The sequence below is a fragment of the Lepisma saccharinum genome, chromosome 12 (genome assembly GCF_977018435.1).
Source record: "Lepisma saccharinum chromosome 12, izLepSacc3.1, whole genome shotgun sequence".
In the NCBI taxonomy this organism is placed as follows: Eukaryota; Metazoa; Arthropoda; class Insecta; order Zygentoma; family Lepismatidae; genus Lepisma; species Lepisma saccharinum.
Window position 1 is genome coordinate 64,869,265 of NC_139240.1, and position 25,469 is coordinate 64,894,733.

At 38.6% G+C, this 25,469-nt stretch overlaps 1 protein-coding gene across 1 annotated transcript in view; it reads left to right on the forward strand.

Moving 5' to 3' along the window:
* The window catches only part of LOC145996171 (activating signal cointegrator 1 complex subunit 2), a 59,862-nt gene that overhangs the window by 11,371 nt on the left and 23,022 nt on the right, over positions 1-25,469 (forward strand). The window contains exons 4-8 of the mRNA XM_083132522.1: positions 7,394-7,580; positions 10,778-10,975; positions 12,640-12,815; positions 21,794-21,982; positions 24,475-24,627. Coding sequence (XP_082988648.1) covers positions 7,394-7,580; positions 10,778-10,975; positions 12,640-12,815; positions 21,794-21,982; positions 24,475-24,627 — 903 coding nt within the window. The remainder of the gene's footprint in view (positions 1-7,393; positions 7,581-10,777; positions 10,976-12,639; positions 12,816-21,793; positions 21,983-24,474; positions 24,628-25,469) is intronic.

Consider the following 25,469-nt stretch of genomic DNA (forward strand, 5'->3'; position numbering starts at 1 on the left):
GGACTTTTTGTCATTTTTAGAAAAAAGATGCCAAGCGTTAGAATCCATCAAAAATACGGTCAATTCAACTTCTGATAACAAACAAGCAGGCAAAAAATCGTATGTTAATGCAAAGCAAGACAAATTCACAAGAGCATACGTCACTACGTCGTCTCCAACGTGTCCATTTTGTAAACTGTCACATGCTATTTACAAATGTAAAGACTTCATTAATGCAAATCAAGTGCAGAAATATCAATGTTTGCGAGACAACGATATCTGTACTAATTGTTTAAAGAAAGGACATTTTTCAAGCGTATGTAAATCAAGCTCATGTAGAAAATGCCGAAAGAACCACAACACCTTATTGCATGTAGATCGCGCAACAGAAGCGTCAAGAAGATCGCAACAATCAGATACTCGTTCTGATAACTCAGAGCCTTGTAACACAAGTCAGTACAGTCAGAATGAATTTTCTTCACCGCAAGCTTCGTATTGCACTATAAAGGGAAAACCTCAGTCACAAGTTTTGCTAGCAACTGTGTTAGTTAAGCTGAAAGATCGAACAGGAAGATGGATAAAATGTAGAGGGTTCTTAGACAGTGCCTCTCAATCAAATTTCGTAACTTCAGATATGGTTCAACAACTAGGGCTCGCGAAACAACGAAGGGTCTTTCCAATAAGAGGAATAAATGGTGTCACATCAGAAACCAGATCAAGTGTTGAAGTATGTTTGCAATCCACAATAAACGATTTTTCTACAACCATAGAATGTGCAGTGTTGCCAACCATCACGGGCAATTTACCAACAGAAAAGGTTCCGTATGAAGAATGGAACATTCCAAAAAATATCGCATTAGCAGATCCTACGTTTGCTATTCCAGGCAAAATACAGTTATTGTTAGGTGCAGATGTTTTCTTTCAAATATTGAAGTCAGAACGTATGACACCCAAAGAACTTCCCAGTACTTCAAGACACGCAATTGGGCTTCATTCTATCTGGACGCATCCCACAACAATGTAACGCCAACACATCGATTACTTCATCTTTCACAATGACAGATGACAATCTAAATAGGCAGATAAGAGCTTTTTGGGAGCTTGAAGAATTAGGAACATCGGTGACAACAAGAGAAGAAATGGCATGCGAACACCACTTTGTAAACCACACCACTCGTGACCATACAGGGCGTTTCACGGTACATTTGCCATTCAAGGAGGCTAAAGGAACATTAGGACAATCATACAACCTAGCTTCAATCAGGTTTCATCAACTTGAAGCGAAATTGCAACGTGAACCAGAATTACGTGAAGATTACGTAAAATTTATGCATGAATATGAAGAACTTGGACACATGAAACAAGTTGAAGAGGAACATCACACCTCAGAAGGAGTCACGTATTACATGCCTCATCATGCTGTAGTAAAACCTAGCAATTCTACATCAAGGGTACGTGTCGTATTCAACGCGTCCGCCAAGACAGACAACGGAAAATCATTAAATGATATTCTCATGATTGGACCAACCATTCAACCTGATTTGATGTCCATAGTCTTAAGATTTAGAACATATCCAATCGCTTTCACGGCAGACATCGAAAAAATGTATCGAATGATACAAGTACATCAAGATGATACTCCGTTGCAGAGAATCTTATGGAGAGACATGCCAAACGAGGAGATCAAAATATATGAATTGCAGACTCTCACATATGAGACAGCGCCAGCATCATTTTTAGCAACACGCTGTATGCAGCAGCTAGCACAAGAAGAAAGTTGTAATTATCCTCAAGCAACGAACATTTTAGCAGAGAGCTTTATGTTGACAATTTAGCTAGTGGATCTCAAAACGTACAACAAGCGGCACAATTGCAAGCCGAACTCATCGAGTTACTAGCTAAAGGAGGATTTGTATTACGCAAATGGTGTTGTAATAACGCTGAGTTATTAAGATCAATTCCACCAGAATACAGAGAAGATAACTTTCCAGTCCAATTACATTCGCAAAAAGGAGTAAACACACTAGGAATCTCTTGGAATCCTGTAGAAGACAAATTCATCGTTAGCAGTAAATTTACCTCTAGTTCTATAACTGTTAGCATTTCCACTAAGCGTCAAATAACAGGCGTCATTTCATCCATTTTCGATCCATTAGGGCTTGTTAGTCCAATAGTCATCAAATACAAAATGTTTCTTCAACGTCTTTGGCAGAAAGAAGTTGATTGGGATCAACAGCTGTCACCAGAATTAATTACTGAATGGCAGAAACTGCAAGTGCAACTTCCACTCATCAATGAAATAAACGTCGAAAGATTTGTACTACAAGAAGGTAACGTGACACAAATACAATTGCATGGATTTTCAGATGCAAGTGAAAAAGCATATGGTGCATGCTTATATATTCGTTCCATCAATCAGCAAGGTCAAGTTTCAGTAAAACTTCTATGTTCAAAGTCACGCGTAGCTCCATTAAAGAGAGTAACATTACCCAGACTAGAACTTTGTGCAGCATTACTTTTAGCAGAACTCGTGCATAAGGCAATGCCAGCATTGCATTTGCAAATTGAAAGCACACATTTATGGACAGATTCTCAAATTGTTCTGTCCTGGATATCAGCCTCACCTGCAAAATGGAAATCATTTGTAGGAAACAGAGTTTCTAGAATTCAGGATTTAACAGAAATCAGTAATTGGAGACATGTACCTTCAAACGATAATCCAGCTGATTTAATATCAAGAGGTGTTGATGCAAGCATCATGAAACAGTGTCCATTATGGTGGCAAGGACACGAATGGTTGAAAGAGAATTCAGCTTTGTGGCCTCATTCATCAATAAAGCTTGAAACTGAAGCGCCAGAATTTAGACGAATATCGACATTGTCATTGTTCATACAGAGCAAAGAGACTCACATCATTGACAAATTTTCAAAATTGTCTAAATTATTAAGAGTCGTGGCATATTGTCAACGGTTTATTTACAATCTCAAGAACTCACATGAGAGACTGATCGGGCATCTCAAACACAATGAAGTGCAACGTGCATTACACACATGTATACAAATTGCACAACAAGCGTTCTATTCAAAGGAAATCGAAGAACTTAACTCGAACCACGAACTTTCAAATAAAAGTTCTTTGAAAACATTGTATCCATTATTAAACAAAGATCAGATGCTAAGAGTTGGAGGACGTCTGGATAACAGTCAATTATCATCATTTGACAGCAGCATCAGATGATATTACCACCAAAAAGTAACCTTACAAAATTGATTGTCGAAGCAGAGCACAAAAGACTTCTACATGCAGGGCCGCAGCTATTAGTAAGTTCTTTAAGGGACAAATATTGGATTCCACGTGGCAAACAGGTAGTTAAGAAAATACTACATAAAATGCATAATCTGTTTTAAGCTAAAAAGCACAACTTCGTCGCAATTGATGGGACAATTACCTGCAGCTCGCGTTCAACCATCAAGACCATTTACCAATGTGGCTGTAGATTACGCTGGTCCAATACATGTCAAAACAGGAACCGTAAGAAGCAAAACAGTTACCAAATGCTACGTCGCCGTATTCATTTGTTTATCAACAAGAGCGATACATTTAGAAGCAGTCAGCAATCTCACATGCGAGGCTTTTATTGCTACCCTTAGACGTTTCACATCACGAAGAGGAAAGAGTATTAATATATACAGTGACAATGGAACCAAATTTGTTGGTGCGAACAAAGAGTTACAAGAACTTTTTACGATTATTTCAATCAGAAGCATTTAATAAGAAAGTACAAGACTACTTATCACTAGAAGGTCTACAATGGCACTTTATGCCACCTGGATCACCACATTTTTCAGGACTCGCTGAGGCAGCAGTTAAATCAATGAAACATCATTTAGTAAGAATAATAGGCAAGTCATCGATAACATTCGAAGAATTGACAACATTATTGTGCCAGATAGAAGCGTGTTTAAATTCGAGACCCATTTCTGTAATCTCACAAGATCCAACAGATCCAACCCCACTTACACCTGGTCACTTCCTCATAGGTCATCCTTTATCCTCGTTACCCGAGCCAGACATCTCCAAATTACCAGCTAACAGACTGACAAGATGGCAGAGAATTCAGCAGTTTCACCAACAATTGTGGCATCGTTGGTCGAGAGAAGATCCAAGTGGACTCGTCCTCAGAACATTCAAGCAGGTACCGTTGTCATACTGAAGGATGAAAGACTTCCTTCCCTTGTTTGGAATCTCGGCATCATTGAAGCAGTATATCCTGGTAAGGATGGACTTGTTCGAGTCGTCGACGTTAAGACTAAAGGAGGTGTATACAGAAGACCAGTCGTCAAGATTGTACCACTTCCCATCGAAGATGATTTTGAACAATAGTTTAGTGTTTAGTGCAGTTTAGTGTCAATATAACAATTTGCAGTTATAAAGTGATCAAGTGTAATCACGTCAGAGAAGTACAGTATAATATTATTTTGGTCTTTTGTACGACCAAGAGGGGGGAGAATGTATGATAATTATGTGTTATTTTCATTGAAATGTCACATCAAGAACATAGCGCTTTCGCGCATAGCAACATGCATTTGTTTTCTTTATACGCACGCCAGTAAGAACGTTGCGCCAGTCAGGCGAGAGCGCACAAACAGTGTGGCTGCTCGGACGTTTTATGCAAAAGCAGCTCCGGTGTGCATTACGATATATACCATAATATATTTGTTATTTGTAGTACTCGTGGTAGTGAATAAAACATCAAAAACACAAACACCTGGAATTTGGCTGTTGACATACCTATCCAATGGAAACCACAGTTCAGGGTTGCAAGGTGTATGTAATTTATTGCATATGTTCGAGAATAACAAACTTTCTCCTTTGTCATTAAAAGTGCCTTAGTGTGATAGCCTGAGGTGAAACATGTCTGTTAGTGACACGTGACAACAACAGTGTTGCCAGTGTCCCTCGTAATATTGTGAAAACATCGATTTTCAGAACAGCCCATTTATTCCCTTCTGCAATGTTTTTGAAACTTCGTCAAAGTTCTTTTTCTGTCAAATTCATTAGATGGCCATCCAATTTGTTTGTTGGTATTGTGAAATGTTGCAATAATTTACCTCAGTGAGTTCTGTGCATCAATATACACGATTTGCAAATATTTTTTTTCCGTCTTCGGCAACACTTTGCTTATTTGTTATTAAAACATGCATGTTCTTACATATGTTTGTCTCTCTAAATTTTCCCAATATACAGGGCATTCTCTTGGCAGAAAGCGTTTCTTCTCATTCCGTTTCGCTATTCCGTTATACGGTCGTAAACACCGGGTTGCGTGACTTTTCGGACACTCTGTATATATAAAATAAAACTTTTTTTTACTTACGTTCAGTGAATATGTGTTGAGTAATTGACAACGTTTCAGGGACCACTGTCCCTTTCTTCAGGTCGGTGTATCGGCTTCACAATTACCCACGAAGCTTCGTCAATGGCAAGGATTAGGTTTACATGGATAGGATAAAATATTGAGATTCCATCACAACTGACCTGTTCACTTTTTAAAAATCACTATGTAAAATTTCCCTACTATTAAGATCAATTAAAACCACTCTGTTACAACTTATTAAAAAAGAATCCCTCCGGCCTTTTGCCGCTCACATGTTGACAGTCAATGGCTTCCTTGCGAATGCATTAGGTCGTAGGCGAGTCAGATCTCCCCCCCTACACCTTTTCCCCTTCCGCATTACGTCATATCTAAAGTGAAATTCCGTACGATTCGAGCTCTACGTCTGGGGTAACCTTGAATCCGATTTCCTTATATTCCTGCTTTTCCCATTTTTTTCAGCATTCCTATCCAGAGTTCATCAATGTTACCACCTTCTCTATTCCTACATATAAATTATGCTTCGTATACATTTCTTCTAAATAATTTATCCTCCCTAAGGACTTCCCGTCCCTCAATTTTATGCTCTTCTTCCAATACGTGCTCAGATAATCCTGTTCTGGGGTTCCCTTCCCTGATATCCTTATCGTGTTCTTTCCAACGTATACCCATACTTCTGCCAGTTTGTCCAACGTAATCTTTTTTGCATTGGCATTTAATCTTAAATTTTCATTTTTTCCTCCTCCTTTTTTATAAACGTAAGTAAAAATAAGTTTTATTTTATTTATATGTAGAAAGAACCTCTGTTCAATTACAAAGGAAATAATGCATCACTTCCCCTTATCCCGTAGAACTTTCATCGGCTTGAAAATACGTACTTTACTATAAAATTGTATAGGGGCATAGACATTCGGAAGGAGGTGCAAGGAAGTGCACCAAACCCACCCCCTCCTGAAAAATGAATGTTAACGAAAAAGTTTACATTATTTCAGACATGTAAGTTATTACAGTTTCAGTAATTTACATCACTTATTAAAATAAGGGATGCAGGAATGTGATCATTTCAAACTCAAGGGGTGTTTCCTGAGGGAGAAACACTATTATGGGGTAATATGCCTCGTGTACCCCCCTGGAAATGTACCTCCCTTAAAAAGATCTGCGGACGTCCAAGATTAGGGAACAATTGCCCCCATTAGGCATCCCCCCCTCCCCGAACGCCATTAATCCAGTACGATTAGATTATTGATTTTTTTTGCCGATCTTCTGGTTTCCCAAGGAACAATCTTACAATTTTTCAAGTCTATCCTGGCAACACTGCCCAAAGCCCCTTTTGACCAAAGGTTCTTTTCCGTGTGGTCGATCTATATCTGGTGGAGGCACATAGTGTTTCGGATCCCACTGTAGGTCCAGTCCCAATTAGCCTAAAAAACATTAAAAAAAACAGGTTTGAGTGAAAAGTTCCAAATACATAAAATATTTTATGATGTATCCTCCCCGTATAATCTAGCTAGGTATTATCCATCTTTATGCTCCTAGAAAAATGTATTACGTAAAACATCAAAATCTGTCAATTAAAAATATTCAATGTAATTCTTGAGGGGGTACAGTGGGTCAACAGCACTGGCACAATGCCCAACTGAAGGCTCCGTACATTCATGGTTAAAATAGCATAAAATGTGTAAGTTTCCAGGTTTGATTGACATTTTAATGTAAAATAATTAACGTAAATTTTTTTACTTCTGTCATTAAGTTTCTTATACTTATGAAGTGGTAGGCAAATGTCTAGTTTGCTGTTGTTTTGGAGGGTGTGGGTGCTATATTCACTTGCATGAAGCCTTTGGGTTGTGCTTGCTTCAGCCTGAGGGAACAGACACTTTACTTAACCATAGCACATCTCTGAAAGCTAAAACCAACTGAAAGTGTGCGTAAACAACAATATCTTCATAAACCATGCAAAATTTAGTTACTTACTGTACTCTGTATTTTGCCTCTATTTGTCATTATGCCGTTAATAGTGGTGTGCACTATTTGTTCTATCATAGTTTTTGGTCCCAGTTCCTGTTTGGTAATGCAACAACAAATATCCTTACATCATATCTACAAGAGGCTCCTCATTCCTTTAATGATTACAACATACCGGATGATGAAGAGATGAAGCAGAGTCTTAAGCTGGTTCACAGGCTTGTGTTTCTGGTGTACGTACGCCTTGCTACACCCAAGGAATCAAAGGTAAGTGTGTTTTGCGCAATGAGCATGTAAATATCGTTCATGCTGTCTGTTGCAACCTGGAAATTTACCCTTAGGCTTAGCAGCACACAGGCCTAGAAATTATTTCAGATGATGACCAGAAAGCCTGCCACTAATGAATAGAACCGTTCTCCATGGCAGAGTGGTTAGTACAGCACTCCACGATGTCAAGGGTTCCAGGTTTGAATACTGGTCTCGGCATGTGTGTTCCCTCTGAATGTCACTTCATCATTTTCATAACATCACTCATCCTTATCTCCGCGATTAGCCAAAAATGGCAGAAATTTTTAAGTAGAATAGACCAATCAAATCAAATCAACAAATAAATAGACAAAATAAGGACGACTACTAATACTGCTGCTACTATTACTAAATGCATTTTAATTCACTATGGTATTTATAATTCAGGTACTCACGTTTTCCGCAAAGCTATTTTAAGTAATTTCGGTCGCCACTGCCACCATCCTCGTTGGAATTCGTTGCTTGGTGCGTTTCTGCTGTTTCTTCCTAAATCGGCGCTAGGTGTCGGCTGTATGTCTGCGTATGTGTTGTCTGCTGTTCACCGGTTTTAATTGCTGCAGTAAAGGAAGCCAGGTGTGGTGTGCGTGACCACTATCCATGTTGAGTTCATGGTTGTAGTGCGTGATGGCGTGTGCTTCTTTGATTTTTGTGTCTATGAGTGTATGTGCGTTGTATTTGACGTACTTTTTCGATTTTATGGTTGTGGAATTTGATATGCTTTGCAAGTCCGGTGGTGGGTTGGGCCGTTTTCGCATTTGATAGCTGCTGCTGAATTCTCTCATGATTTGCCTAATGGATCTGCCAATGTAACGAGCCTTGCACTCGCATTCAGCATCATAAACAGCTGCGTTGTTTGGGGTGGGGAGGAAGTATCGTTTGTTTGTTTAGTTGGTCAGCTATTTTTGAGGTTGGTTTGTGTGCTGTTTGGATGTTGTAGGGGCGGAGGGCTTTGGTAAGGCGGTTGGATGTGGTAGGATGGTAGTGAAATGCAAACCACTTAATTTTGCTATTGGGATCTGGTTTGTGTTGATGGTGCAGGCTGTCTGACTTGGATTTCAGTTTTGCTTCACCATGTGGAGAGTTGACATTCAGTATATCCATGTTTTAGTGCCAGGTCCGTGATGGTTGCTATCTCGTCCCTCAGGTCTTCTTCTCTGGAACAGTAGGAGAAGGCTCCTTTGTAGAAGTTTAGCCATATGTTTGCCTTTTGCTTGGGTGGATAGCTTCGCGGTTAACGTGAGTACCTGAATTATCTATTAACTCGTCTCTCATTCCCATAATATGAATATGGTATTTATTATTTTATTTTTTTTCTAGGAAGAAAGGTTTCGGGACTCTTCAAGTTGGTTTGTTGTTTGTGCATCACACACACACACATAACAGTTGGGCTGAAAAGTTCATAGGCTGACTCATAGATGGCGTTACTAGAATTAAATCCATGTGATTTTTACTTAGTACTAACCTTCAAAAGATACGTGTATAAATTTCACAGCTGCCAGATAATTAGTTCGTGAGATATAGCATTGTGAGTGAAGCAGCTTTTGTTATTGTGAAAAAATGGATAAAAAAGAATTTCGTGTGTTAATAAAGCATTGCTTTTTGGCGAAAAAAATACTGTTGAAGCCAAGGCTTGGCTTGATAAACATTATTCGGACTCTGCACCAGGAAAATCAACCGTTGAGAAGTGGTTTGCTAAATTTAAACGAAGCGAAATGAGCATCGAAGACGATGCACGAAGTGGACGCCCCAAAGAGGCTGTTACCGACGAAAACATCAAAAAAGTCCACAAAATAATTTTAAATGATCGTAAAGTGAAGTTGATCGATATAGCTGAGACTTTAAAAATATCAAAGGAACGTGTTGGACATGAATATTTGAACATGCGAAAGCTGTGTGCAAAATGGGTGCCGCGCGTGCTCACAATCGATCAAAAGCAACAACATTTTGATGATTCGGAGCAATGTTTAGTGATATTCAACCGTAATAAACATGATTTTTTCCGTCGATATATTACAATGGATGAAACATGGCTCCATAACTACACTCTAGAGTCCAATCGACAGTCAGCCGAGTGGACTGCACGTGATGAACCGAATCCAAAGCGTGGAAAGACGCAACAGTCGGCTGGCAAGGCTATGGCATCAGTATTCTGGGATGCGCATGGTAATATATTCATCGATTACCTCAAAAAGGGCCAGACCATCAACAGCGATTATTACATAGCGTTGTTGGAGCGTTTAAAGGATGAAATCACGAAAAAACGGCCCCATTTGAAGAAGAAAAAAGTGCTGTTTCATCAAGACAATGCACCGTGTCACAAATCAATGAAAACGATGGCAAAATTATATGAATTAGACTACGAATTGCTTCCCCATCCACCATATTCTCCAGATCTGGCCCCCAGTGACTTTTTCCTGTTTGCAGATCTTAAAAGAATGCTCGCTGGAAAGAAATTTAGCACTAATGAAGAGGAAACTGAGGCTAAAGAGAAATCGTACTATAAAAATGGCATCGAAAAATTGTATGACCGCTATAATCGTTATATCGCCCTCAAAGGCAACTATATTGAATAATAAAATCGAATTTTGTCAAAAAAATATTTTTTACTATGTTAGCCTACGAACTTTTCAGCCCAACTGTTATATCTTTCATTAAAATAAAATGTCTTTAGCTTCGTTCTCACCTATAAAATTATATGTAGTGTGGTTGTAATCCTGTGGCTTTGTAATCAAGAGGATGCAGGTTCATTACCCAGTGGAGGCACATTGCACAGTTTGGATCCCACTTTAAACTGTAGGCCCAGTCCCAATTAACCTCGCTAGTCTTTGTTAAATGCAGCTTCAGTTTTCATCTTAACTAGCCTTTGGTAGGGGTTTTGCATTGAATATTAATTTTCTTAGTTGCCAATTTCCAACTTTACCTAAGTAGGGGTCAAATGAATAAAGGTTAATAAAAAAAAATAAGCCAAGAGTTTTGTTTTTGTTATTTTGATAGACACGCTGTGACATATCCGAGACCTAGTTTAGAGTCTTACTTGACTCAGAATTTTTCAGAGTTTCTGAAATAGAATGTCTTGAATTACAGGAATAGGATGTGTCAGGGTTTCTCACATAAAATAATAAGTTTTTGGTGCTAAGTAACTTTATATTTCTTTCTAGACTGATTTCATTTCACCAGCTGCCCATGCGGATCTAATATATGATAATTATTTATTGGATATTCCAACAATAATGGACCTTTGTGTCATCTATGGGTATGAGAACAGGTCACTTCTTAGTAAAATGATAACTCATATCTTCCGACAACAACCAAAATATGAAAATGATACAGAAGCAATGGTATCCTATCTTCCAAAGGTAAGATGTTTATAGAATTTTTCCTGCAAAATAAACTATGTAATGATGTTAAATTATTGCATGATTTTAGACACTCATTGTGTTGTGTGTGTGTTAATCATTCCATTAATTTTATTTTTGACAGTCTCTGCAAGATCTGCATTGAAACTTTTCACTTGTTTGTTCAAATTGGATTTTAACGTTTAATTTCAATTATTTTACATACACATCTATAGTAATCAGGATTTTAGTACTGCAATGAGCGTTTTTCGCTGGAGCAGCAAATAGTTCATACAGGCAACGCTAGATGGCATACAGAATTGATAGTTCTTCCGCTCGAACGAGCGAAATAAACTCTGACCCTATTGGTACAAGTATCTCTGTAATTTGTCTATGGCAGTGGGCCTTCAAATATGGATCGTGAAGTAAAAACAAAGTGAAATTGAAAAATAAGTGAACGTAGTCATCATCTCCATGTTAAAATGCAGTTTTGTGTATCTTATTGAGATATATGAAAATGAAATACATGATTATGGACTGAAACTACCAAGGCTGACATTTTATGTTTCTACGATTATTTTCACATTGAAATTATGTTGAATTGAATGTTATAACTGCATTTTATTATTTCGCAGAATATGATTATCCCTTTCGGTAAGTAAACAATGATGTATACGTACTTCTTGCACTGTACGATATTTGAAATTGCTTAGGCAGGTCTGTCAGCATGTGTATTCATTTTACGTTTCGGTCTGTAGATAATGCATACTTTCATATGTGCTGTATTTGAGTCTTACATAATAGTATATGGAATTATGATGTAGAATTGTCATTATATACAGTAGTTTATTTTCATGTATGGGTTTTATGTAGATTGACAGTGCTTCTTATTACGCTCTGAAATAGGGGGCGTTGCCAATCATTCCACTACGAGTGCAGCTTGCTCGAGTGTAAATAGTATGTAAAATGCATGCTTGAATGTTGTTAATTTTCTTTTAATACATTGTTCGTTAGTTATCGATTCCTGGTAATTTTATTTATTACACTTAAAGTGAAAACCACTATTGGGTCGGTAATTAGGTACATATTAAATTTTGACTTGAATTTCTTATAACGTATGATATAAACAAAAATCAGTTTTCATTATTTCTTTTGAAAAAATAATTACGACATGTTATCAGTTTGCTGAGGAAAGAACGTCGTTGTTATAGTATGCACACTAAAATAGCGAAAGAACATGTTGAAAATAACTATCAGTACAAAACCGAACAATCCTAACCTAACTACGTAAAATTTATAGCTGCTGTAGTGGAAAGTTGTTTTGGGTGCTATATTCACTTGCACGAAGCATTTGGGCTGTTCTGCTACATGATAAAGTAACATGTTAAGGTAACAGAGGTACTTTACTACACAAGAACACGTTTCTGAGAGCTAAAATCTACTGAAAACGTTCATGAACAAGAAAATCTTCACAAACCATGCAAGATATTTCACTTTCTCACATTCACATACAGAGGGTCAAGGGTACCTTCACTTCTTACTTGATAATGGAAAAAGCAAAATGTTAAATGGAGAAACTTAAAATCAGTTCTATTGTACATCAGTGTATAATTTGCCATAAAACTACTATTCTAATTAATTTTATGAACTGTAAAATTAATCATTCATTTACTTGACTATTACAGGCACTACAGACTATGGAGGAGCAGATAGACTCTTTAAAACCTTCCTCAGCAAAACTGACTGCTATCCTGAAAGATGTGATTTTGTACGTTCTTGACACCGCTGGTACTTTGAGTGCATTTTTAGAAGTTTATCCACCGATTGCTTTGGTCTTCCATGCCCAGTCATTTGAACTGAAGTGAGTAATTGTTCAAGTACATTTGGTTGTGTTTTAGGGGGTGGGGGGGCTGTCAGTGAAAGGAGAGTAGTTTTTTTTTAAAAAAATTGTTGAATTTATTCTGATATTCATCCTCAGGTGTAATGGAAGCATAATGTAATTGTAATTTTTGTTACGGACTATTTGAATTCAACAAGGTGCATTTAAAATATAAGGGCCGATTATTTATAAAAAGTAATTGGTTTTCCCCTGTGCAGTAACATGAACTGGTATAGGTAATGGCTGACAAGATGGCCTCCGTGGTTTTTTGCCGACGTAGTACGAGTTGTTCTACTATTTGGTGCAGGGGAGAGCGGCGAACTGTCGTCTGCTAGTGCTGCAGCAGATGGGCAGGCAAGGTACGAATCGAATTTGGCACCGTTTTGTTTAAATCATGTTCCGAAAGCAAATTACAGTTTGGTAATCTACTACAATATATTCACAATGAAAATGTTGTATAGTATAGAGCGGGAATGTACAACTTACAACAAATTCAGTTATAATAAATGGTAGAGTACAAAACTGTTGCCAAACTTACCGTGAGTAAATTACTAAATCAGTGGTTTTGCGGTGCCCCCAAAAGAAATAACAATTATTTCGAGTTCATTTTCTACTAAGCCATCTTTTTCCCAGTATTCTTTTTCAAACTTTCTGACGTGATCACAATACCCCTTCCAATCTTCTGGCCTGCAAGATGCAATTCCCGCAGCTGTAAGTTCTTTGAGTACGGACATGGACAGTGAACCAGTCATATTATTGTCTCGAACATGTTTTTTAACTTTGGACCATGCTAGTTCTATTGCATTAAGGTTGCATGCATATGGTGGCAGACAAAGCACAGTAAGGTCATGTTCTCGCAGAATTCTGTCCACACGAAAATACTTTTCTTGTGGTTTGTTAGCCTGAATTAGACTGTATAATTCAACCTTCCTCATAAGACACATCACAAGGAATATTTCTAGCTGAGAGCCACAGTATAATGTCAGCTTTCAGGCTATAGCCTGAAGGAACTTTATCCGACTGCAGCGTATAGTAAGATGCATTGTCCATTATGACAACAGATCGAGGCGTAATATTTGGTAGTAATTTTTCGCGTATCCACTTCTCAAAATTAGTACTTTTTCATGTGTCCATGGTAATCACCTGTGCTGCAGCCTGCTTTGTATGTAAGGCAAGCGTTCGGAACAAACCCATAGCTACTTCCTGCATGCACAACTATCAGACGGTGTGCGTAACTCTGATTAGAAATCACACCCAAAATGTCATTTGATTGCTAACATTGTTTGGATATGATATTGCTGTCCGCGGCTGTTTCATCTATGTACAAAAGTTCGTTTTTCTTCCCGAAACCTTTTAATGGCTCTGAGATATTTACTTCGCCAAGTTACAATATCAGGCCTTTCCATTAACACTTTACGCTTCTTTCTGCATGTCTTCCTCTTGAATCTGGCTGTTTTCATTAACCTGCTTAAGGAATCCTTCTTTCACAGAAAATGGAATACAAGTTTCCTCATCGGTGAACATTCGTTGCGCTCGTGGGTTTCCCTTCAAATTCTCTTTATCGTCCTCTCAGACACACCTGTTGCCGAAGATGCACGTTTTGTGCTTTGATTAATAAAATTAGTGTAAATAGTAACTTTAGACACTTGTACATTATATGAATAATGTAATCATAAGACCAAAATTATTATAACTATTGCACAAATGTGGAACTCTGAACTTACCTTAATCTTTTGAAATCTTAATATGACATAAATTTTATTGTCATACTGTCTTGAACATTTAAAGTTTGATTTAATGCTATGAGGGACATTTTCGCACCAGGTGGACATTTATTTCAATAACGTCAAAATGTGAACTGCTACTGAAAGAAATGACAGGCAAAAGAGAGCATGAGTTTCCCCCCATGTTGGAAGTGGAAACAGATTATTAAACCAATTACGATCTGTGGAAAATATGTCAAATAAGTATTTACAGAAATCCATATATTCCTTGTGGAGAGGCGTCAAGTTACGTCTAATCAAATGGACATTTCAACTTTCCCAACCAGTGACAAAATCTTGTATTTGCCCTCTTTTTGTACGTATGTTCTTTTATGCAATCATAAGTTTGATATTCCCATAAGTGTAATGTATTTATCTGGTGCACAACTCCTCTCTACAACAGTGTTGACAAACCTGATGCCCATAAAAGAGCCAAATTTCACCTTAAATGGAGTTGAAACTGACTTTCATGGAGCTAGATTTTTGGCTCGATAAAGTGCCTCCTAGGTTACGTGTCAAGAAGGGCGGGCGGCACTGCTATTACTGTTAATTTTGAAGTGATGACAGACATCTTATTCTTAGTTTTCACTGTCTAGAACTGGCGGCATCACCCATCTCAATTATCCACCGATGGTCGTATGAAATCGTAAATAAGGGATTACCGGATAAGAAAATTATGTCATCTTCATGTCCGCCACGGCAGTGTAAGAAAGTAGCTGGGTAAGAGGGGGTGGGGCATTGCAGCCAAAATAACAATACCACGTGCAAAATTTATATTCATGGCTAGAGGCACATATTTTTGGTAAATAAAGCAAAATTTCGGTACAAAAACAGTCGATTTTGGGTTCAAAAGCGGTAAATAATATAACATTTCGGTGTTGTAGCGGTGAATAATCACATCAAAAGTGTTATATAAGATGACATTTTGGTTTTAAAATTGTGAATATAATCCTAAATTTGATTTAAAAACTGTCCTTATTACACAAAATAAACTTATCCCTCCTAATAGCACATTTCTGTAGTTACCAGAGTATTAAGTCTATTCCTGTGTATAGGGGTCAATTTTTGCTTCTCAAATATTTACAGCAGAATTAATCAATTTTCCATGAATTGCATAACTCACAGGATACTTCAGACTTCAGAAAGTGTTGCATTGGTATATAAAAGGTAAATTTCGTGTTTAAGAGTATATTTCGCATTTTGCAGTTCATTGCGCATTATTTTGTGACAAAACAGGGTAGGAAAATGCATCTCACACCTTTCAGAAACATGAAAAATGAACATTATAGCATGTTATTTCATATTTCGTGTTTTCGTCAAAAACGAAATTTGCATGCCTCTATTCATGGCAAAAGTTGGTCTATGTGGGCCAGAACGAGTGATGGCATCTTAATGAGGCCGGAGGGTGGGTGCCCCATTTCACAGTCAAAAGAGTGCACGAAAGAACCAAATCTGGCTTCAAGATAGCTAAGTTGGCAACAGTGCTTGCAGCCACCACAGAGAAGAAAGGATAACTGATACTGGATCTACAGTTTAAAATGGCATGTGCCTCCATTGGAAACCTGAAACCACTTGATTACAAGTTAAAAGTCTGAACAATTAAATCCGAACAGTCATTCATTTTTGTGAATTGAAGCCAAGTAGTGATGAATGCACCTTGCTTGTCCAGACATTTCTGTCCATTAAATGGAATATTCAGTAAGAAACATTTTTGATGTTCATTTGTTTTAATTCCTTTGAAATTACTATGTATTTACAGTAGGGATGGCCAGATCCGGATCCGAAATCTGGATCCGGTTGGTTCCGGATCCCAAGGATCCGGATCCTAAATTTTTTTGGATCCGGATCCGGAATTTTCAGATCCGGATCCAGAACTTTCAGATCCGGATCCGGTACTTTCGGATCAGGATCCAGTACTTTCGGATCCGGATCCGTTTTGCCATCCCACATGCGCTTTTTTGGAAAGTAAGAATGTGTTTATAACATATTGTTACCTGCTAATATACATATACAGGGTGATTGGTAATTCGACCTATTCCTGGAAAGGGGTAATACTAGAACACATTTGCAACAAATTTGACCCTATGCACCGGGGGTCGGAAATCAATGGGTTTCGAGTTATTGCAGTTTGTAGATTTTCGTGACATATTCCGACTTGCGACAAAAAAACTACTAATTCTGAAAAAACTACTACACCCTGAGCATATAATCGACATGTTGCTAACAGCTGACGAATGAGTGACTACTGGGGAAAAAATTCATGCCCAAAATTCCCATACCCACAGAAAGAAACAGTCATTGGTGCAAACGTCATGAAGAAATTTGGAAATTATCGTTTAAATCGAAGAGGATTACTCAAAAAATTGGTAACACACTTGGCGTAAAAATTACGGAAAAAACTTCCTCGTTTCATAAGCTCTCCAAGAAGATAAAAATGTTGTCAACTGACACACGGGTTGGGGGAAAAATCTGAATAAAAAGCGGAGAAGGCGCGTTGTAGACCTCTTTGTAAAGTGAAAAGAAGTTGTCGGCTGTGAGAAATAAAGGAACGAAAATGAGTGAAATAATAATGTTATTTACCATTCACATGATTCCAGGTTGTCAGAATTAACTGTTACAAAAACTACAAATCCTGCGGCGTACTTCAGACACAATTACTCGCGTTGACACTCTGTCTCTTATGTCTCAATTCTCTCTCTCAACTCTTCTTGGGAATCCACTGGTGTACTGTAGACTAACTCTTTCATGTGACCCCAAATGCAAAAGTCGCATGGTGTCAAATCCGGACCCCTCGCCGGCCAGGGAACCGGGCCGCCTCGACCAATCCATCGCATGGGATAATTGTCGTCCAGCCACTGTCGCACACCCCGTAAAGAGTGGGCTGGGCAGCTATCATGTTGGTTAATAATAGGTACCCCTTCTTGTGGCGAGCGACACATCCTCCAGCAGCATCGTCAATTCTTCCGTTTTCGTAGGTAATGCCGTTTAGGTTTTGTGGCAGAAAAAATGGCCCGATCACATGATTGTGGATGATTCCCATCCTCACATTTAGTGAGAATTTTCTCTTGTTAGCATTTTCTTTAGATTTTCTTAGACCCTTAGGGGCCCAAAAATGCGCATTATGAAAATTCGTAATACCCTCGCGGTCGAATTTGGATTCGTCCGTTCAAAGAATTCTTGTCAGGTGATGGGGGTCTTCAGTGTCGGTATGTAGCAAAAATCGACAAAAATCCATCCTTCTGACAGGATCTCCCTCCTCAATAACATGCGACTTTTGCATTTGTTGTCACATGAAATACTTAGTCTACAGTACACCAGTGGATTCCCAAGAAGAGTTGAGAGAGAGAATTGAGACATAAGAGACAAGAGTGTCAACGCGAGTAATTGTGTCTGAAGTACGCCGCAGGATTTGTAGTTTTTGTAACAGTTAATTCTGACAACCTGGAATCATGTGAATGGTAAATAACATTATTATTTCACTCATTTTCGTTCCTTTATTTCTCACAGCCGACAACTTCTTTTCACTTTACAAAGAGGTCTACAACGCGCCTTCTCCGCTTTTTATTCAGATTTTTCCCCCAACCCGTGTGTCAGTTGACAACATTTTTATCTTCTTGGAGAGCTTATGAAACGAGGAAGTTTTTTCCGTAATTTTTACGCCAAGTGTGTTACCAATTTTTTGAGTAATCCTCTTCGATTTAAACGATAATTTCCAAATTTCTTCATGACGTTTGCACCAATGACTGTTTCTTTCTGTGGGTATGGGAATTTTGGGCATGAATTTTTTCCCCAGTAGTCACTCATTCGTCAGCTGTTAGCAACATGTCGATTATATGCTCAGGGTGTAGTAGTTTTTTTCAGAATTAGTAGTTTTTTTGTCGCAAGTCGGAATATGTCACGAAAATCTACAAACTGCAATAACTCGAAACCCATTGATTTCCGACCCCCGGTGCATAGGGTCAAATTTGTTGCAAATGTGTTCTAGTATTACCCCTTTCCAGGAATAGGTCGAATTACCAATCACCCTGTATATATAATATACATATATACACACATATATATAGTGTGTGTGCGCGCGTGCGCGATTTGTAATTAATTAATACTTACAAGGGACGTCTAAGTCTCCCCCTCCGATTTCCATGAAACTTGGCAGGTGTATTGAGGGGCCCAAAGGAAGAAATACGTGTTTTTGTGTTTCAGCTAAAAAAAAACTGTTTTAGGGGTACCCCCCCCCCCCAAATGTCAAGATGAGGAGAAATTGAAGTGGGGATCCGACCCCGAAACCACGTAAATATGGCATAGGAAGAAACAGGGGGCATAGGGCCCCTCTATACACCTGACAAATTTCATGGAAATCTGAGGGGAACACAGAGGTCACATCCCCACGTCAAATTGTCCTCATATTAACATTTGAGGCGGGTTTTGCCTCCTAAACATTTTTTTAGCCGAAACAAAAAAAACACGAATTTCTTCCTTTGGGCCCCTCTATACACCTGCAAAGTTTCATGAAAATCGGAGGGGGACACAGGGGCCCGATCCTTACTTCAATTTGTCCTCATCTTGACATTTGAGGGGATTTTGCCCCCTAAAACAGCTTTTAGCTGAAACAGAAAAACACGTATTTCTTCCTTTGGGCCCCTCTATACACCTGCCAAGTTTCATGGACATCGAAGAGGGACACAGGGGTGAAATGCCCACTTAAATTTGTCCTCATATTGACATTTGAGGGGGGTTGCCCCCTAAAACAGTTTTCTAGCCGAAGGAAAAAAAAAGTATTTCTTCCTTTGGGCCCGTTTATACACACACCTGCCAAGTTTCATGCAAATCGGAGGGTCAGATCCCCACTTCAACTTGTCCTCATCTTGACATTTGAGTGGGTTTTGCCGCGTAAAGCCGTTTTTTAGCTGAAACAAAAAAAAACACGTATTTCTTCCTTTGGGCCCCACTATACACCTGCCAAGTTTCATGGACATCGGAGGGGGACAGAGAGGTCAAATGCTCACTTAAATTTGTCCTCGTATTGACATTTGAGAGGGGTTGCCCCCTAAAACAGTTTTTTAGCCGAAACAAAAAAAAACACGTATTTCTTTCTTTGGGCCCGTTTATACACACACCTGCCAAGTATCATGGAAATCGGAAGGGGAAACAGGGGTCAGATCCCCACTTCAATTTGTCCTCATCTTGACATTTGAGGGGGTTTTAACCCTAACAACGTTTTTTAGCTGAAACAAAAAAACACGTATGTCTTCCTTTGGGCCCGACTATACGCCTGCCAAGTTTCGTGGAAATCGGAGAGGGACACTTAGATAATCTCCCTTCTTAGTCTTACACTTTGTAATTATATAACACTGCATATATTATAATGTTTTATTTTAATTTGTAAAACTGTAACTGCAGAACAATTGTATAATTTTTGTATAACATTTCTATCTTGTTATATGTGTTAAAGGTTTCATCCTGGAATGGAATGTCTCACATTTATGTGTGTTTCCATTTCCAATACATTCGAAAGAATACATATTCGTTTCAATGGCATTTAAAAAAATCACCTCTAACATTTTATATTAAACAAGTAAGATTATTTTTGTGCACGAGTGTGTTAGCCGATGCGTAGCAAAGTATTTTAGGAACAACACTTGAAAAAAATTATTGTAGGACTAACTAATGAAAAATGTCTTTGTAATCGAAGATCATAATACCTTTTAAAGTGTGGTAATATTATAATGGGATTGAAATACGAAACTCTCGGATCCGGATCCAGAACTTACGATTCCGGATCCAGGTCTGATACTTTCGAACCCGGATCCGGAATTTTCGGATCCGGAACTTTCGGATCCGGATCCAGATCCGTTGGATCCGGATTTTTCGGATCCGGATCCGTTTGGCCATCCCTAATTTACAGTACCAAAGTGAGGCATACATTCGATGCAAATGGAGTGTTTGACTTCAACAGAACTTGACTTAAGGCTTCACTGGACCTTCGGCAGACGTAAGGGCGAATTTTTTCAAATTTTCCTCTTCATTTGAAAAATAGCTGCAATATTCCAAAGTATGAAAAATTACATACTCTTAGAATTCCTTCTGGAGCATTGATGTGAATTTTTGTGTAGTTTGCTTTCGTTGTTATCTATATAGTCTCAAAAGTTTCACGATTACATAAATCTATTAAATTATTGATAATACGAGGGAAAGTCAATATATAAGTCGCAGAATGAAATATTTTTGAATTTGTTATATGAATATCAGTTGTTGCACTAATCCTTTTCACAAGTGTCGGTGTAGGTGGCAGCACCACCGTGTATCGTATATGGTGCTAGTAGTCACATTCTCGTGCAGCGGTGAGTCATTCAAGTGCCGAGTGGGTAAAATGGCAGGTGTGTTAGCAGAGTGTACGTGTGGTGAGCAACAGGCCGTAATTTGATTTCTGTGGGCATCCTATTCGTGGAGTTTTTGCCCCAGGGTCACACTGTCATTGCAGCCATGCATTGCAGTACCCTGACGAAGTTACAGTCAACCATTCGCAGGAAACGGCCAGGTGCTTTGAGAAATGGAGTTCTTCTGTTGGATGACAATGCTCGTCCACACAGTGCCAATACCACAGGGGCTCGCTCACATACGGTCCCTAGTTTGGGAATGACTAGAACATCCAGCCTACAGTCCAGATTTGGCACCATCTGACTTTCATCTCTTCGGCCCACTGAAGAATCACCTGGGTGGTCACCGGTTCCAGGATATGGAGGAGGTCCATCGGGAGGTTACCAGCTGGCTACAACACCAACCACAAACCTTCTTTGCTGGTGGCTTTGAGGGACTCTTGAAACGCTGGGACAAGTGCCTAAATGTTCATGGAGATTACGTTAAAAAATAAACCACATTTCATCAGGAAACTATTTCAACTTTTCTTTCTATTCCATTTTGCAACTTATATATTGACTTACCCTCGTATCTAGATAACAGCGAAAGCAAACTACATGAAAATTCAGGTCAAAGCTGTAGAGTGAATTCTAAATACATGTAATTTTTCATATTTTAGAATAACAGCAGTTTTTTGAATGAAGAGAAAAAGTTCTCCCTTTCTGCTGCCAAAAGCCCAGCCAAGCCTTAAGTTGGAAAATTTCACCTTGGTAGTGCATAATTCAGAAAATCTGAGTTTAGTATATTGAATTGAAGCAACCAATGTTTGTCCTTTCATTCCAGGATTGCAACATTTTATGAAAATTCCATCCCAGAATTGTTCAGGAAAGTTGAACGATTGTCCAGCAATGCAGAAGATGAATCACCAGTTCAGAAAGACTTGAAGCATTGGATAGATGTCGCTCGCGTGGAGTTCATTAACGCCTTTAGGCTAATTTTATCATCCAGTATTAACTTCCTAGTTGAAAAACCGTAAGCATAACTATTTTGCAGTTATTTAGTAATGTCAACGGTTCTAAGAGACGTGAATTTGCACTGTGCTACTACTTAGGCACATTGAGGGGGAGTGGGGGGGGGTATGACCTCCACAGTGGAAGTAGTGTGATCAGCACCAATCTTTGGCTGCTGAGCATTGATGAAAGGCTGGGTGAGTCATAGAGCACTGCGTGCATGGGACTGCCCATCATGAGAATCAAATTTGGTTCTGTACATGACAGCAAGGTTCTCTACAAACTGGGCAGTGGGGCTGTCTCTATTCAGTAATGTACATTTTGAATTGACAAGTCATTTCTTTTTTTTTAGCAAAACATTGCCTGCATTTTCTCAAATATATTACATAATTCAAGTTTTTTTTTCTTCACTGGTTTTACATCGTAGATACTACGTACTGATACAGAATGCTTGCTTACAACTAGCAGTAAACCTGGTTTTTGAAAACTCGGAAGTTTCAATAAAGATTTGTGGTCACTTTTAGAAGTTAAATTCATAACGGCAAAGTAGCAAAATTGTGGAACAAAGACATTTTTGTACAGGAATATAATTTTGGAATAATTTTTATAATTGTTGCTGCATTGTTTTATACTTATAAGTAGAGACACTGATGTGAGAAGCTGGTGTAATTTTTACAGTATAGCAAATACAGGCATCCCCAGTGATGAAATATGCACAAATTTTATTGACAAAGTAATTTTTTAGGTTACTTGTTACCATTGTTTGGTCTTCAATTTCCAAGTCCTGCATATCAGTGCATTGGCTTATCGGTAAAATTATCTTACCGATAATTTTACCAATCCGATATATCGATAAATATCTTTCAAATGATCACAACATTCCACCATTTTGTTGTAAACTTTATGGATGTAAACATACAATCACCATTGCCTGAAATATGTAGCTTCCTTTGTGTCGCATTCATCTGGTAACGTACCGGGTGTCCCTAAAATCCTTTTACAACTTCAAAAATTCACTACAAATGCAAATGATGAGTTATTTGAGTGATTTTTTTTATTGTAGTCGTTTACTATTAAATTTTGTACTAATAGTCAATTTGTGTATTTCCGGTAACATTGTGAAGAAAGAGAGGTCCTCGAAAGAAAAATGGCTACTCCGCAAGAAAAGGCACAATGAGTGGCGTGGTTCATTCAAACAAACTCTGACACTCAGACTCAGCGAAACTTCAGGACTAGGTATGGGAAACAACCACCAGAACGTCCATCAATTCGTGAATGGCACAGGAAATTCATGGACACCGGTACGATTTCAGATAAAGAAAGAAGTGGAAGAAAATGAGTATCACAGGAAGATATCGAACGTGTAAGACAAGCCTTTGTTAATTCTCCAAATAAATCCATTCGCACTACTGCCAGACAGTTACAGCTACCACGATCAACAGTGCACAAGGTCCTACACCACAACCTGCGATTGATTGCGTATAAAGTGCACCTGTTGCATGCCATCGAGCCCAATGATAAACTGAAACGCAAAACATTTGCAGTGGACATGCTTCATCGAATATCGGTGGATGCAATGTTCCTCAACCGAGTGTGTTTTACTGGTGAGGCAACATTTCATGTTTTCGGTAAACTGAACATATACAATGCGAGAATCTGGGACTCAGAAAACCCCCATGCGACAATGGACCTCAAATGAGACAGTCCAAAGGTGAATGTGTGGTGTGGACTGATGTTCAATTGAATCATTGGTTCATTTTTCTTTGCGGAGCAAACAATTACTGCAAATGTTTACCTTGACTTTTTGACTGAATATGTGACACCACAACTGGCTGACCTTCAACCAACCATCCTTTACCAACAGGATGGTGCACCACCACATTGGGGTTTAAATGTTCCTGACTTCCTGGACCAAACATTTCCCGGTAGGTGAATTGGAACCTATTCCCTGGCCACTTCGTTGACCAGACATAATGCCCATAGATTTCTTTCTATGGGGCTACGTTAAAGACACTGTGTATCGAACAAATGTACGGAACATTACTGACCTCAAACAAAGGATCACTGATGCCATTGCCACCATTGATGAGGCTATGCTAGAGCGGACATGGCGCGAAATCGATTTTCACCTTGATGTCCTTCGTGCAAGCAATGGTGCCCATATTGAGGTTTATTAAGTTATGAAAAAAACTTCAATATATACTGCTACTATGCGACAAATTCCATTTAATTATCTCTTCATATATGTTTGGAATAAAAGCTTGAAGTTGTAAGGAGACTTTATGGACACCCTATATATTTGTTAAGAAGGTCAATGAACCATTCAGGTTCTTCAATGACCATTTGGAAATTTTATATTGGTACTGTGTCGATATTGGCTAAAGTTTCATGTCGATCCATCCCTAATTCTCAGTATATTGTGTAGTAATGTTTGTAAATATGGTCATTTCAGTCAACAATCACTGTAAATGTATTAACTTACCCCATCAGTTATTATTTTTGTTATTGTTGCAGAAATGAAAGTGCCGAAGGTGGGAGAAAGGAAGTGGACGAGTATTTGAATCTTCTCGGGGACTGTCTGTCGGAGAAGACTTTTATCTGTGATTACCATTCCAAATATCATGTGGACGCTGACTTCGATATGATTGGTCAAATATATCCCGATCTGTATCCTTTTAATGTTCTTCAAATTGCATGTTGGTGTGGGAAAGAAATGTTAGATTGATTCACGTTGAAATATTGAACAGAGTTTTGTTTAGTTTTAGTTTTGTACAATATTTGTACATTTGCTGTTGTGATTTTGTGGACCTCAAAAGATGTCTCCAGAAAGTATTGTTCAGCATTGGTGAATACATTTCAACCACTACTTTCCAATGCTCCTAATGCTCTACTTGGTGGAAGTATGGAGCTGTGATTAGAAAAATTTGAAAGTACGTAATTCCACCTACAAATAGAGTTTGTTGTAATACAAGACCTGTTAAAGGGGCCTCCCCGATGCCCCAGTGGTAGTGTCGCTGCCTTGTAATCAAGGGGCCCCTGGTTCGATACCCGGTGGAGGCACAAGTGGTTTGGATCCCACTTTAAACTGTAGGTCCAGTCCCGATTAGCCTTAACACCAAGGGTCCCAGGTTCGAATCCCGGTCGGGCTTGGTTGTTTGTGAATGTCCATTCATCAATTTCATCATTTCATCACTCATCCTCATCTTTGCAAATTAGCAAAGAGGCACAAAACGCGAAGTAAAATAAACTAAATCAATCAACCGATTAGCCTTACTGTGCATAAAGTGGACTTAAAACACCAATTGAACAACAACAAGACCTGTTAGAAAAGAAACCGAACTCATTTTGTAAAGTTTGTTGAAGAGAACCAACAGTGGTGGTGCCTGGCGGTGTCCTTAGTCATTAACTTTGTCCCAGTTTCAAAGCTGTTGGTAACCGCAATAACACAGTAGATTGCGTTGAGTGCCCGTGGTGATTTTCAATTACCCTACCATGATGGAACTGGAAGA